General features: G+C 42.5%; 1 protein-coding gene across 5 annotated transcripts in view; it reads right to left on the reverse strand.

The window, feature by feature from the left end:
• Positions 1–7,175: 7,175 nt before the first annotated feature.
• Positions 7,176–15,768, reverse strand: part of KLHDC8B (kelch domain containing 8B) — a 205,607-nt gene continuing 197,014 nt past the window's right edge. For all 5 annotated transcript variants that reach the window (XM_029601206.1, XM_029601201.1, XM_029601202.1 and 2 more), the window contains one exon: positions 7,176–12,289. In XM_029601206.1, coding sequence (XP_029457066.1) covers positions 12,093–12,289 — 197 coding nt within the window. In that variant the 3' untranslated portion in view covers positions 7,176–12,092. The remainder of the gene's footprint in view (positions 12,290–15,768) is intronic.

Genomic DNA, 15,768 nt, shown 5'->3' on the forward strand with positions numbered 1-15,768 from the left:
TTCCTCTCCCTGCGTTCCCAGTTTGTGGCAGCTGAATTTCCCCATGAACATGTTTCAGAATGTCACAAATGGAGAGCATCAGCATTTGAACCCATTTTCTGAGCTTTGCATAGGATGTGCTTGCTCAGCATAGCTACACCTCTTTCCCTTACAACGCAATGACCCTAAGTAGATAAGGAGTTTCAGGTGGAGTAGGAGGAGTAGTACAAATACAAATGAGTACATTTTAAAAGGAGTTACATGTGGAAAATTAGCATGTATGCGCACAAGTCATCTGTATTCATGTACATGCTATTTTATAAGCTTTGGAAGTTCGTGCACATTTCAGTTTCATGTGCACTTTTACTGGCGCAAAAAGAGGGGCAGTTTAGAGACGTTCTGGGCTAGGGTCAAAAGGAATGCATGGGAGTTGCTGTTTTATAAGATATATTCGTGTATAAATTATCTAACTTATTTGCACAATTTTACACCTGCAAATTAACTGGTGCAATTGGTATCAGACTTGTCTGTTGTCTGCAATTTTGGGTGGCTGGTCTGGGTTAACTGGCAGAGTTTCAGGATGAAGTGCTAGAGGGTCTAGGTGAACTGGAGATGGACTGGTGAACTGGCAGAGGTATTGGCGAACTGGTGATTTCAAATACACACGCAGTAAAGAATCTATATGTGCATACATTGTAAAATTGCCTTGTTTTACGTGTACATACACTGTTTTTTAAACTCTTAAAATATATACTCATATGTTATAAAATAGGTATGAAAAGTAAGCGCTTTCTTTGCAATGCAAATATACATGTGTTCTGAAATGTACGCGTGTACTTTGGGAGTAAAAGCACCCAGTATTTTATAAACTGCAGGGCTCCCGCTAGGCAGTGTATAAAATACTAGGATAAATCTCCACGCATCCACTTATGTGCACACATGCAGTAACGGGAATAGGTTTGGCAGTTATCCTTATTTATTTATATAGAAGAATTTCTTGCCTGCAGTCAGCAAGCGTTCGAGGTGGGGAACAATAAAAAAAAACATTGAGGTAAGGAGGTCATCAATCAATAAAACAGAGTGCCAAGATCTTTTTTTCTGAAGTGCCTTTTGGAAGGTCTTACGTGAACTTGGCAGAGGTGATCTTAGTTCAGGCTATGAAATGTCTCTGATGATGATCAAATTTGGAAACTAATTGTAGCAGAATTTAGCATCCCAAGTAACCTCTTTTCTTTCTCCTCTCCAACAAATCAAGGAGTTTTTCTGGCTTTGCTTCAGGTTTGGAGTATGCTGGTTTCCAAGGTGTTTTACTGTAATGTAGCCTCCATAGAGATTTTAAACAAGAGTAAAGTGCTGACTTACAGTTCTAGTACATAACCATAGAAAGTTGAAAGAAATCATATTGACTCATGTAAATAAGTTTCCCAAAAGAAATATAACAAATTGTTGCATCTCCAAACTAAGGGCCTCATTTTCCAAGCACGTTAACGCGATTTGCGAATGCAAATTAGTCATTTGGTATTCAGGGGGCGGAGTATATGTAAAGCGGGAACCTGTGTGGAGAGAGAGAGAGAGAGAGAGAGAGAGAGAGAGAGAGAGAGAGAGAGAGAGAGAGAGAGAGAGAGAGAGAGAGAGAACCTTACTATAGTGCCTATGCCCTACATAGGTATTTTAACCCCTATGGGAGGGCCACCTACTAACTCGGGGTGGGGATTAGGTATGAGCGTCGGGGGTTGGGGGCCACTTTCGCATTCCACATGAGACCTATGGACTGAACAGTGGTCTCTAGTGCAGATTTGCTGGCCGTCGGAGTGAGGATGCTCACTCCAAGCGGAGATTTGGGCAACATTCTCTCCACCTAGCATGTTGTTGCCCAGGTAGAGTGTCCATCAAGCTAGGTAGAGAGAACGTTGCCCAAACCACTTCTTGGAGTGAGCGTCCTCACTCCGACAGCCAGCAAATCTGCACTAGAGACCACTGTTCTGTCCGTAGGTCTCATGTGGAATGCGAAAGTGGCCCCCAACCCCCGACGCTCATACCTAATCCCCACCCCGAGTTAGTAGGTGGCCCTCCCATAGGGGTTAAAATACCTATGTAGGGCATAGGCACTATAGTAAGTCTCTCTCTCTCTCTCTCTCTCTCTCTCTCTCTCTCTCTCTCTCTCTCTCTCTCTCTCTCTCTGCGAAAATATTGCCGCACGCGATTTTTCCCCACTGCACGAAAGAAGCCTCATTTGCATTGGTAACGCCCCCTAATGCGTTACCAATGCGATATTGGAAAATAAGGCCCTAAATCCCATAAAATACTTATTAATTTTATGAAGAGGAAAAAAGAATGCTGTAGTACCGAGCTGTCAGGAATAGCCAGAGGGGCCCAAAAAACAACAAGGTAGGCAATCTAGAAAAGCCGTGAGGAACAACAACAGGAATAGATGCCAGTGAAGTCTTTTCCAAAAACTTTAATGGGTGGAGACGTATAAACTAATTGATAAAATTCACCCATTAAAGTAAAAGGAATAGCCAGAGAACAGACTCCAGGCTGGACTCTGGCAAAAAACTTTGGGGTGAATTTTCAAACATGTGCATGGGCGCACATGTATGCCCGATTTTATTACATGTGCGAGCATAGCCATCCTATCAGTATTTCTCTAAGCCCCAAGGATCCTGCAGTGCCATAACCTCTGGCACATGGTCCAGCGACTTGGGCTGGAGTGGAAGAGCCAGTGAAAGTCTAGACCACATCATCCGAGGGTGCTTCTGCATCAGACCCTGTGAGGAACAAAGAGCAGGAGAAGGAACAACAGATGTGCGGGGTTAATTCTTGAGGAGCCCCAAAAGTAAACAGAAAAGCAGAAAATACTGCTTTTCTGTAGTTCCTCCAACTTAATATCGTGACAATATTAAGTCGGAGGAAACGAAAAAATGTAAACCAGCAAAAAAAAAAAAAAAATGTCGCCGGCGGTCAGGTTAGGAGAAGGGACGCTCAATTAACGAGTGTCCGTTTTCCTAACCCGTGGTGGTGCACAGATTAGGAAAATGGATACTCGTAAAAGTGAGCGTCCGTTTTTCATAACCCGCTGACAGTCACCGCCCCTGGGTGCCCGCTGTCGAGGAGGCACTAGGGGCACGCAATTTTCCCAGGCGCTTCCTTTTTACCGTGGCAGGTGCTCCATCATGAGTGCCGTTTTCCACGTGCCAATATTGCATCGGCCAGAAAGTGCGGTGGGTAAGCATTTAGGGTCCCTTAATATTTTGCCTTTTTTTTTCCCCAGTGTATTACAGGCCTAGATTCATTCCATAGGTGTTTTCTTTTTTTGAACATTACTTTTGGTCTTTTCTGGATTTGTCTCATTTTCCTTTTTATTTTTTACTTTATTTAGAGGTATTACAATTTTCTATTCAAATATTAATATATTTGATTTATAATTTAAATTCAAATAACAATAAAAAAAAACTTCTGCGCTGAAATTCAGCACACAGTTCCCTAACACACAAGCTAATTTTGTTTTCAAATCATGCTTTGCCGTGCGCTATGTCTTTTCTTTGTGCACATTTTATGGTTTGTGTGCATTTCTTAACTCCTGACGTATTAGCATACTAACAGCTTACTGCATTGGAAGTTATGTGCAGAAATCATGTTTTCTGTTCATAAAATATGATTTATGTGCACAAAAAAATACTTTCTGCACATGAGGTAACCCAGAGCACCTCTCTGCATTTGGGGATAATAGCTAATGCCATCATTAGCACAGGATTTCCATGTGAGGACGCTAACTTAAACACACATCATTGTGCACAAAACTCCTTCTTGCATTGGCAGTAAAGGTTGCACACAAAACATGTGTGCACAACTGCTGGTTAAACTGTGCACTCTGTCAAGTGCACTTTATTATATTAGCCTCCCTGTTTGGTACCTGACAGACTTAGCACTACCGGGTGTGCACATTGTGCATTTGCACAGTGTGGCACCCCCTGGGGAGGGGGTGCAGCGACAGAAGGGGCTCACTAAAAAAAAATGAGAAGCCCTGGAGGATGCTGGTGGACCTCATCTCACCGGCAGCTGAAAAAAGGCCCGGGAGGCCACTGGAGGACTCACCTCACTGGCGGCTGAAGAAAGAAGAGGACCCCACTGTGAGGGAGCCCATTTCCCTGCCTCTCTGCTATACTGGCTCCACAGTATTCAAAACACGAATGGCTAGCACCTGCTTTATGCTGATGTCACGATGCATGAGATCAGCATAGAGGAAGTCCTAGTCCCATGAATTCTGAATAGCATAGAGTTGGCTCAGGAGGAGCAGCAGAATGGGCTTCCCCTTCTGCTCCTGATGGGGAGCTTGTCTGCCTGGGTTGTGAATGGGAGCCTCCCAAGTGGGGGGGGTGTGTGTGAATGACAGTCCAAATAGGGGACGAGAATGTTAATAGGAGCCCACCTGGGAGGGGGAGTGTGAATGGGAGTGAGTGTGAATGGAAGCCTGCCTGGAAAGGTGGGGGCTAATGTAAATTGGAGCCTTCCTGGGGAAGGATTGTGAATGGGAGCCTGCCGGGGATGGGTCTGTGTGTTTGAATATGAGCCTGTCTGGAATGGCAGTGTCTGTGCACGTGTGTGTGAGTGCGTGTGAATGGGAACCTGCCTAGGATGGATGTGTGTGAAAGGAGGCCTGCCTGCAGTGTATATCACTGAGGGTTTGTCTGCATGTGCAACCAAGGTAGGGTATTCTGCTAGCATGTAGTTTTTATGTAGGGGATTTATAACAGCCTAGATTGTTCTGCTTTCCCCATAGGACATGTATTGGTATTTTAGGGCCCAGGGTAATATTTGCAGTGTTGCCTTTTCATAGATAGGGCTATTCCTGTTCGAGTGCTGACAGTTAGTACTGTTTTGGTGTGGGAAAGTTTACTATATCATTATTGTCATTCAGTTTACGTAAGACTTTCTGAGAGCCAAACACCCAACACGCATTACAATAGGCCTATTAGCATATGTCTTCCAAGTGTCTTTTTTTGCAGGATTTTCTAGGTGGCACCACAGACGTTCATACATTTCTGTACAACAAAATGGCGCCAGCTATAAGGCCAGCCGTCACCAATTTTACATACCACCAGGTGGAGCAGGAGCACCTTGGGATCACTCCTGCCCAGTTTTGGTATTTTGGACCTGCAGACGGGGGTGGTTCAAGGGGTGTGTCAATTTTGAAAGTTTAGATTGTTGGAGGGAGCACAGCTTTTTTGGTGGGGAAGAGAGGCCTGGGCCGGACTGTGAGACTGTCAGTTTCCATTGTGTTTTGGTTATTGGGGAAAAACAACAAAAATTCAATGTTTAAAAAAATAGAGCGAGAAGGGGCAGCACAGTAATTGTTCGCACAGGACAGCAAAAATGCTATCTGTAATACTGCATATACATATACACGCACACACCGCTGGAGCTCCTGGAACACTCATTAACACCAGTATTGTCACTGGGCTAATCGGCATCCGGAGCAGTCTGGGGGGGGAGGGGAGGAGGGGAATCTTATTCCGATATCATGGCCGGCCCAGAAGGGACTGTCTGTCAGACTCTGATGATGTGGCCGCACAAGACTGGCCACAGACGCTTACTTCTGTCGCTGCAATGAAAGCTTGCCCTCGCTGACGGCCTTGACTGACACTGTCAACCAAAAAGCTTTTCTTTTCATAAAATGTACTCTTGTAAATTGTCATGCAACTCTATACTTTGTTTTTCTTTTTATCAGCTTTAAAAAATAATAGAATGGCTTCTGAAATATGTTCACTGAAGTTTGTTTTGTTTTTCTTTTTTAAATAGATAAATCTTACAGTCTCTCTCTCTTTCCTTGTGTTCTTACCACAAACCAATGACTAGATGTAAAGCAGAATTCCCAGATATATAGGAAACTGACAGGCACCCCGATGTGAACATTTCTGTTGTGATCCCCTATAACTGGACTGAAAGCTCCAACTTATTTCATGTAGGCCACAAGTGTTAAGTCTAGATTTTAACCAGTGACCTAGAGGTCAAAGGTGCTGAAACATTGTGACCATTTCCTAGAGATATAGGGGCCAATGTAATATAGTGCTCTCAGCCTAGCGCACAGCTTGATATGCGGTTGGACATGTGTTTTGGACATACCAGAATAACGCCCAATGCAATAATGGGATTTGCGCATAGCTAATAGTGCTTATCACATGTAAATACCATGTAGGTGAGGTTATTAGCTATTACTCCGATGCAAAAAAATCACTGTGCGCCCCGACACACCACATTTTAACACGCAAAAATTAATACCAGCCCCGGAGCTGGCATTGTCTTGACGCACCCCAAGCCTCAACAAAAATACAAAAATTACTGCTTTTCTGTGGTTCCTCAGCTTAATATTGTCGCAATGCTAAGTAGGAGGAACCACAGAAAGCAGCATCATGAAAAAAAAAAGCCTCGACAGCAGACAGCTTAGGAAAACAAGTGCTTGTAAACTGAGCGTCCATTTTCCTATCCGCAAAGCCATGTCTCCTGGGCACCCGATGTCAAGGACGCACTAGGGATGCACAATTTATCCCTAGCGCATCCTTTATAGTATGGCACCTCATTAACATATTGCATTTCCCACCCAGGAGAGGTGGATGGGCACACGTTAGGAAAACAGGTGCTCAATATGAGTGCCCATTTTCTATGCATTTTTATTGCATTGCCTCATTAGAGCAAAGGCATTTTGAATCATACAAAGGGGGGACTCTGGCCCTCTGTGTAACATTTTAGGTTTCTTTTTCTTTCTCTGCATCTCCCAGTGGACATGGTTCTTGACTTACATAAACTTTTAGAACGAACCAAAGAGGTCTACTTAATATTTCCTATCTCTGTTACACAGCCATCACGCTGCTCTTCTCTATTGTGTCTTGGCTAAAGTACTATTTATGTTTTCTTGAGAATGAAGGCTTCTTTTACAGTTGGCACAAAAAAATTCACAAGTATATACTGACATTGTGACACACACAAAAGGGCTGAATTAGCATAGGCTTAAAGCTTGAGAGAAGTAGGATTAGTCAAGTCTTCAAGGCCATTGGTAAGTGTTCCGATTTAAAGCAGCCCAAGGTTGGAGCCTTGACAATTGGCCCTACCGTTAATGCAGCCTTTTTGTATGTTCTTAAACTTTGAATTTTAAATGAGTAAAACAGATAGACAAAAAAAAAAGCACACGCACCACTGTGGCCAACAGAAAAATTGACTGCTTTATTTTTCTAAAGAGGTGTTAATTTTCTCACCCCATATAGGCACTGAGCTACAGGGCACCATTGAGAGTGTGCACATTACAAAGACTGATCCTAGGACACAGTGCTCACTTCTGTATTACTCTGATTATTACATGTGTCACTGGCACATCTACTGCTTCTTCAGTGTCGGGATAAAATTCAGGGTGCCTCACCCAGAGACTGTAATTCATGGCATGTTGTAAAACAACGACTGTACAATCACAGTACATATTATACATCCATAGATAATCAGCAGGAGATCAGCATTCAACCAGGTGCATCAGACTGGAAAGTACTCATAGGCCTGCCGTTAAAAATAGACCCGGTGAAGTGCTGTCTCCTGTTCCCCTGATAGTGCTGATGTGATAAACACTACTGAAATGCAAGGAAAGAAACACTCCAAACCTTACATCCCTAGTTTTTTTTGTTTTTTTTAAAGGAATTTAAATACAACAGTAGGCATACAGAAATCCAATGCGTTCCTGGGTGAACTGTTACCTTTAAGGTTGTCAAGGAATTAGTCTATCACATACATTAGCCAGAGCCATAGTCCCATTATATATCAGTAGCTACAATTGTCGTTTCGTGCTGTATACATAAAATAACCAGATAGTTTGATGGCAAGGGGGACATGCCGAACCAATCCTGGTTTTATCCCTTTGCATGATTGGAGATCTAGTCCTGGTTTTTTTTTTATAGGAAAATCAATTGGGAAATCAGATCTCCTATCTCCATGCATGCTGTGGGACAAATCCAGGACTGGCTCAGCTTGTTCCCCTTGACTTGGATTTAAAGGATCACCTTATGTATACGGAAACCTTAAACAACATAAACACCCTTCTTCTGGAAAACTAACATCAAGCTCCTTGCCTATCCCCTCCCCCCCAATAAAAAAAAGAACCAGAAAAAATCCCTGGAAAGAAATGTTAAAACTTTTAAATTGTAATCTAAAGAAATCTGTAATTCCATTTCTCAATGGGAAGCAGATTCTAGAGGCACGGACACAAACAAGCTTCATGTCTCCCCCACCCCCCTCTTCCAGGTTGCAGACGCTTGCAGTGGTGTGTGTGTGCTATTAGCGGAACCACCAATGATTTCTAGAGTATATTTTACAATTGTAAGGATGCAAGATGATGTTATGGAAGTTGGCAGCCACCTGCCACATTCCTCCACTGTCTTCATTAGAACTCTCTTCAGGACACAGCAGGATCTGTCTCTTTCTCTGCCCTTGCATGAAGTAACTCACCGGGATGCTCTCAAATGCTTAACTTGTGCTCTGTTGTGAGAGAAGTGAAAATACATTGCCGGACCATGTGAACTGAAGCTTTAGCCCTACCAGACGCCACCAAACACACACGCACAAAAGAAGAGAGAACGGCAATAGCCAAAGCTTGATGCCCTCATGGAAGCGTACAGTCAAGTATGAGGATTTATGGATCGTTGCTGGCATACTCATACAATCAGAAAGCTTTCACTTTTACAAAATAGTCATATTAACTGATCTTTTATGGTTACCTGGGCACCGCAGGGTTAAAATTACTGATGCCAGGTAGGCAATGACAGATTTTACACTGCTGGCTATGCTTAGGCCCGGATAGCCAGATGCATTCTGTAGCTGAAGGGAGGGGTGGAGTGTCCCTCTGCAAAGTTGTGGCTTGCCTGGTTTTTGGAGGAGGAGCCCCAACAACTCCCTGGCGGCTGTGACTTTAAAAATAAGCGCCAACAGAATGGCCATGGGCCCCAGACATAGGCAGTGTGGCAGCCTACTTAGCCAAGTGAGAAGTCCACCCCTGAAGAGTGGCAGGACACTTGGGGGCTGATGCAATAAGACGCGCACACGCGTAGCCACATCCCCTATGCATCCGATGCAGTATTTAAATAAGGAAAATTGGGGCAGCGTAAAAAAGGCAGAACTGTGCGTCTCTGGTGCTCAAAAGATTTATGCATCGGGTGCCCACAACTGCAATGGGCGCTCAATATGATCATTTGTTTAGATCGTGCTTCTTTTTGGTTATTTTGCTGAGGTGCTGATTTCAATGCTGAAGTTTATTATTTCACGTGCCCATAGCTACGGGCATCTAAATTGTGCAGTCATATAAGAAAGGTGCGCTTCCTTTTGATTAAATCAATATACATATATTTTTCTCCACTGCAAGCAGTAAATTTAAGAGTCAGATTGATACTAAGGAAGAGGACACATTTATTGCCACATAGAGGACCATATTTTTTAATGTTTCTCATGAGCCCTTGACTGCGAGTGAACATTACTCCACCTCCGGAGCTGGAGTTAAATTCCTTGCATTAAAAAATGTGCATTGGATGCCCAGCCTTTGGGGGTGCATCTACATGGAATTTACATGCGTTGGGTGCCATCAGGTACGCGTTTGTTAGGGTGGGTGTTTTGAACGAGGTAATCTCCTTACTGTATCGGATGCTATTTTTGCACGCCCAACCCCAAGTAAAACTGTGCACTAGGCTGGGCACATGTTATTACATCAGCCCCTTGGTGTGTGATGGGAGGGGGAGGGAGGGGGACTGTGGTTGTGCTGTGTTCAAATTTCACATTTTCCTCCTTCTGCCCTGCCTTACCTCTCCCCGCCTCATATTCCTCTTGCATTGGGGCATTTTCCCTGCTCTCTCCATTCAGAGACATATTCTCTGACTTATAGGCTTTGATCTTATGACATTGTACTCATTCTGGAGCAGGAGGAGCTCAATGACAGACTGGTGTTCAGCTCCTGTACATTTTTGTTTTTTTCTAACATGGCTAATTGCATATGGAGTTAGTGGATGTTTCGTTTCCATTGCTTCTCTTCAGCCAGTCTACTCTTTGTGAAACTTTGATCCTGTTGTTAGGATCCAAGATTGCTGACATGACAAATGCTCACAAATCCTTTTTCTAGTCTCCTTTCTTTGGAAATCTACTGGAAAGTAGAATAGCAAACATTCTTGGCAGGACAGACATCGGAATACCATCCCAGAACCTTTTAGGTAAATCATGCTGTACATTTCCAGTGCATTTCCCAAGCAAATGAATCAATATTGACTTTTTCTGTTAAGAGCCTGCATCTGATGCTGATATTGAAATGAGCCATTTACCGTGTCCAAGCTCAGGGGAGAGAATATTTCACCACAGCGCAGTATCTGTTATATTAATTATCTGTTGCTGCTTTGACCTTTCAAACAGACAGAATTTTAATGTATTAGGAACCAGATTTAGGATATGGAAAGCTATTCATTTAGCAAATGTATCATTTATTGATAGATTTTCTATTATGATTAACCTGTTGGAATTCTTATATAGCAATCACGCAAATATAAGAGGCCAGAGGTACCACAATACCAAAACTGCCAAAAAAAACCAAAACCCTGTGATGCCAAACAATTGATTCAGGTGTATAAATAGCAAAAAAGCTGAGATTTTCATAAGGCTGCATATAGGTATAGTATCAACTGCTTAAAGATTCAGAGATATAGTCATAAGTCCTAAGATTGTTTTTTTTTTTAAGAATTTCTTCTTTACTGCCAATATCCCAATGTCACTGTTGAAAACAGGATACTGGGCTCGATGGTCTAATCCAGTATGGCAAGTCTTATGTTCTAAAAATATATACGTCCAAAAATGCTCAAACTATGAATGTAAGAAAGGGGAACAAACATTTCCTCTGGTATTCAAGCCAAAGATCATCTCTGACATGATGATGCCGGGTATGCATGATTGCTGGAAAGAATGGTTGAGGTTAAACTGCATCTGCTCCTCCATAACATTAGCACTAGTAGAAGACAATTGTAACTTCTCGCCCAACTCTACTGCTGCCAATTTGAAACTTCTGTAATATAATACAATGCAAAGATCCTGACAGAAGCTCTACAACGGACTCTAGTGGGTTACTATATCTTACTGACTTGCAGCCTCTTGCCTTCTTGAGCACAGCAGAGAGGGATGGCAGAGGCATATTTGTGCTATCCTAGCAGGACAAGGTAGAGCTTCACGGGTATAAAAACTACTGCCCTAAGACATTAACCCTCTGTGCCTTGTTAGAAGCATTACCCCAAGAGGACTGGTTAAAGTTGTGCTGTGTCCCTTTGCTTTCGTTCCATCCTTAGGATCACAGCATGAAAAACTGATAAGATACAAATAGATGCTTTCTGCTTCTGCAATGAGTTTTCAGGAACTGAAATGCTATAAAATTTGTGAACAGGAAAAAAAAAAATCATCACAGGTTTGACTGTGCTAGTTAAACCTATAAGCCACAAGTATTAAGCATAGTAAGAAAAATCCATTCCTCAAAAATGTCATCCTGCCATGTAAGGTCATCAGGGGGGCAGGACTCGGTACTGTGTAGAAAGTCATTTGCAAGCCCTGTGTGTCTTATTATATGGCCTTAGCCTACAGAGCTCTGTCCCTTTCTAAGAAGGTGCCCTAGGCTTTTAAGCTCCAGCCTGTTATATGCTTACACAGAGTCCTATCCTTCTCTCTTGAAGTCCTTGAGGCTGTGGAATGCTAAAGCTGCTCTGCTCTAAGTCCCTTTTTATGGCTGCGGCCTCTCATACTAAAAGGTCCTCCGGCTACATAGCTCTGTCCTGGCATGTTAAAGGTTCCTGGGCTAGAAAGGGCTGCTCCTAGCCTGCAAAGTTCTGTACTCCCACATTAAAGTTCCTTAGCCTACGGAGATGGGTCCTGCTGTGCTAGACATACTCAGGCTGAAAAATTCCATCCTGTCATATTAAAGGCCCCAAGGCTACAAAGCGTAGCTCTGCCTTCATGTGTTACAGGTCCTCAGGCACTTATTTTCCCCTTTCCACGGGTGAGATTATACTTTATTTTTTTCCTTATCTAATTCTGAGCGAAGATTTTTTTTTTTTTCCCTGTATTCAGACTCCATCTCGCAGACACAGCGCTTCCACAGCACTGCTGGGGCCCTGCGCCACTCCTCCAATGACGAACAACATGTTAGGGGCCCGGAAGCTGGAACAGGAACAGCGACCTGTTGGCATGGAGGGCAGAAATTCCCATTTTTTCTTCACCAGGTTGAAGCCTTCGACAGATCCCAAAGGGGAGGGCTGGTTCCCTGAAGCAAGGGAAAGAAACAAATCCTTTTAGCTATTTGTACAGTGTTTTTTGGCCATTTGCATGGATGTGTTTACAAGTACTGTAAAATAATCACTTTTGGCTCTAGGGCACTCAGAGCATAACAATGTTCAAAATGCGACACAGTCCAGAACTTTTCTATGATGAAGAATGCTAGAAATGATAAATTGAGGCAGATTAAAATACAATAATCTGCACTGCTGTTTTGATAACCAAGTGCTTCACTGTGCTTTAACTAATTCAGTCAACACCACAGACCAATATCTGCAGTAGGGTTATAAGGGAATCAATATAACTTTGTTTATGTATTTATGTAACCCTTTTTTTTAGGGGGATAAGCTGCATCCCAAAGGACTGAAAAACATCTCTTAAATGGGGTTAGCTCCTCAGTCTCTTTCCCCCTTGTCCCAAGGGGTGGGTCCCTTCTGTTGGGGGAAGGATAACCTTCTAGGCCCAGGGCAGAGGGGAACTCCCTTATGATACCATAGCTGTATTACCATAGATCTTCAGGACAAGCATCTTAAGAAAAGAGGATGGACTCGCCGGATGGGTATTCAAATAAAAGTTTACTGTGATAATATGAGCGAAAAATAAAGTGTCCAAGTACATCCAGGTTCTTTAGTACAGAATTAAGTTGCCTCTCCCTCTGTGGCAGTGTCCCTTTGTACTAAAGCTTAGAACTGGTATATAATGCATGCTGTGGCATGAATGAATGTGTGTCCCAAGGTGGCTGGAGTATCCTAACCAGGTCAGATGTCCCCTTCCCCACGGCACTGGAAGTCCGGAGAGCACTCCCCGACTCCAACCTGCCTGTGTCCTGTGACCCCGGAGTGGAAACTCATTGGGGGTTTCCAGATGCCCTTAATCTTCAGCATACACCGATAAGCAGGCAAACTTCCTGGAGAACAGATCCTTAATGAAACAAGTTCTCAAAGCTTCCAGCTCTGGGTAATGAAGAGTGCAGAAAAATATTTCCTTCCCAAGCTGATGACAAAACAATTCTTCATCTTAAATGGTAGGTCTCTGGAAGGGGCGAAGCGGTGTACAGATAGCTCCTGCACTTCTGTTCTTTCTAGGAGGCAGAAATTTCCTCTTCAGATCTCCAAATATACAACTCTCACTAAACTCAGCGAAAATGGAAAAAAAAAAAAATCCCACTCTCTCCCTCTTCCCTCCAGTCTCTATTTGGTATTTCTCCCTTCCTTATTTAAACTTGGAGAGTACACCATCTGTCTCATCCAAAAGCCTCACTTTTCCCTAGGTTAGCCCTCGCTTACTGGATTGGGATTCTACCACCTCAGACATCCTCTGGGGAGGTGCTGTAGGGGTGGTATCTCCCTCCTAGCTGATACCTAAAGGGCAGGGATCTAGGGCCATCTTGTGAAGATTCTACATTTATTTATCTGGTGCTCTACCCAGGGCATCTCCCAATGAAATAAGAAATGACAGAAACTTTGATGCATCTATCTGTTGGTTTTAGCCAATGTAACTGGCTTCATGCCAGTAACACTAGCTTGGAAGAGCCTGAATGCATTAGATCTTAGAAGCTAAGAAGGGTCAGGTCTGGTTATCCTAGCAAGAAAAGGTCACAGGCCCACATGCTGGGTCTATGGTCACCTAACCCTCAATGCCTAGAAAGAGGACAGGAGAAACAATCTAATAGTTTACAGTAGTATGATACAATGTGTCATTATGGCTCTTACCTCCAAAAACTTGGTGCAATAAACAAAGGGGAAAGTGGAGTTATGACAGTCTATGTGCACCTGTTCCTTGTGTTAAATTGCAATATGCAACATAGACACAAGAAATCCTTACAATCTCAATTAATTATTGAGAAGTCTGGGGAAGCAGTGAGAGCTGGTATTGTGTGCTCATCTATGCCAAGTAGAGAACAAGAGAGAAAGACCACTGGGCAGAATGAATGGGCCAAGAAATCTTTATCTGCTATCATTTAGTATGCTGCTTGATGCTATAAACTAACCTACAGTTTACTTATACGTTCCAGCAACATCAACTGATTTTGCACCGACCTGATAAGAAATTTAGTCACAAATGTATTAAGTTAGTCCAATTAAAAGGTATCCCCTACAGCTTGTATGTTGACTTTTATTTCTGCCTACCTAAGTGGACTAATGATAAGCAAACTATTTCTCCCCATCCCCCTTCCCAAGCAAGAGTAAAGCGATGTTAGGAAGGGAGCAGCTGCAAGGAACAATGTAGCAGCAATACGCAGCGATTGAGCCGAGTATACCTGCATGCATGCACTACCAGAGAACAAATGTACTTAATGCAGAGAGGAAAATGGCAGAATATAGTAATGCGGCATATGGAAAATAGTAATACATCAAAGGACCCCCTCCTCATGGATCACAATAATATCCAGAAAGATTTCAGTGAGAGGACCCTTTTTTATTATTATTTATTGAACTTAATATACCGCCTGTAAGGAAATTTATCCAAGCTGTTCACAATAAAACTCAATAAATAACACAATAAAATCAACTAAATAAAGAAAAACACACACAATTTACACACACAATATACAATACCAATACAGACATACTTTTAAGCAATAGAAGCACTACTGCAACATATGGCGTCCTGCTGTAGGCTATTAATCATAAGCCTGAGAGAACAGCCAGGTTTTCATTGCTTTATGAAACTTTATGTAATTACATTCCGCACGAATATCATAGGGCAGTGCTTCTCAACCTTTTTCCCTTCGTGACATACCTGACAGACTGCTGCACATTGCAATTCATGGCAGAAATAAAAATTAAAAAAAGCCCCAGTATTACTTTTATTGTTAGGAATGACAAGGGCAAGAGTACTCTCTCTAAACAGAAATTACATAAATAGTAAACCTCCCATACCAGAACAGCACCAACCTCCTGCACTCAAAACAGTAACCACCCTTACCTAAGAAAAGGCAACACTAAAAATATTACACCAGGCTTTAAAACTAATACTTCTCTTAGAGAAATGGAACAAGCCAGGCTGCTATAGAGCCCTACCCAGAAACTACATGCAGCAGAATACCTCACCTCGGACACATGTGCAGATCCTCACCTAACAAAGAATAAAGAAACCATAAAGCATTAACAGAAACATGCACACAAAAACTGAACTGGAAACTGCAAAACGCCAGAGTCTCTGTATGTAGTGCAATAAAAGAAAGAGAGAAACATCACCAGTCGGCATAAAACAATTAAAAAATATAAAATCAATAGCAGTAAAACCATACTAATAAAAGGAACAGATTATTTCAAAACAGCTGATGAATTTATAATTAAAAACATATAAAAACATTTCCAGACTCCAATAAAAATAGAGCAGACACAAAGACCCAATAATTAAAAATAAGGATAAAAAAATGTTCTGCACTCTATACTTGGGAACGTTTGATTTCTAGATGCCCTAAGACTATTGTAAATTAGTAGGAGGAGGGAAGGGAGGGTT

Source organism: Rhinatrema bivittatum, chromosome 4 (assembly GCF_901001135.1).
Source record: "Rhinatrema bivittatum chromosome 4, aRhiBiv1.1, whole genome shotgun sequence".
In the NCBI taxonomy this organism is placed as follows: Eukaryota; Metazoa; Chordata; class Amphibia; order Gymnophiona; family Rhinatrematidae; genus Rhinatrema; species Rhinatrema bivittatum.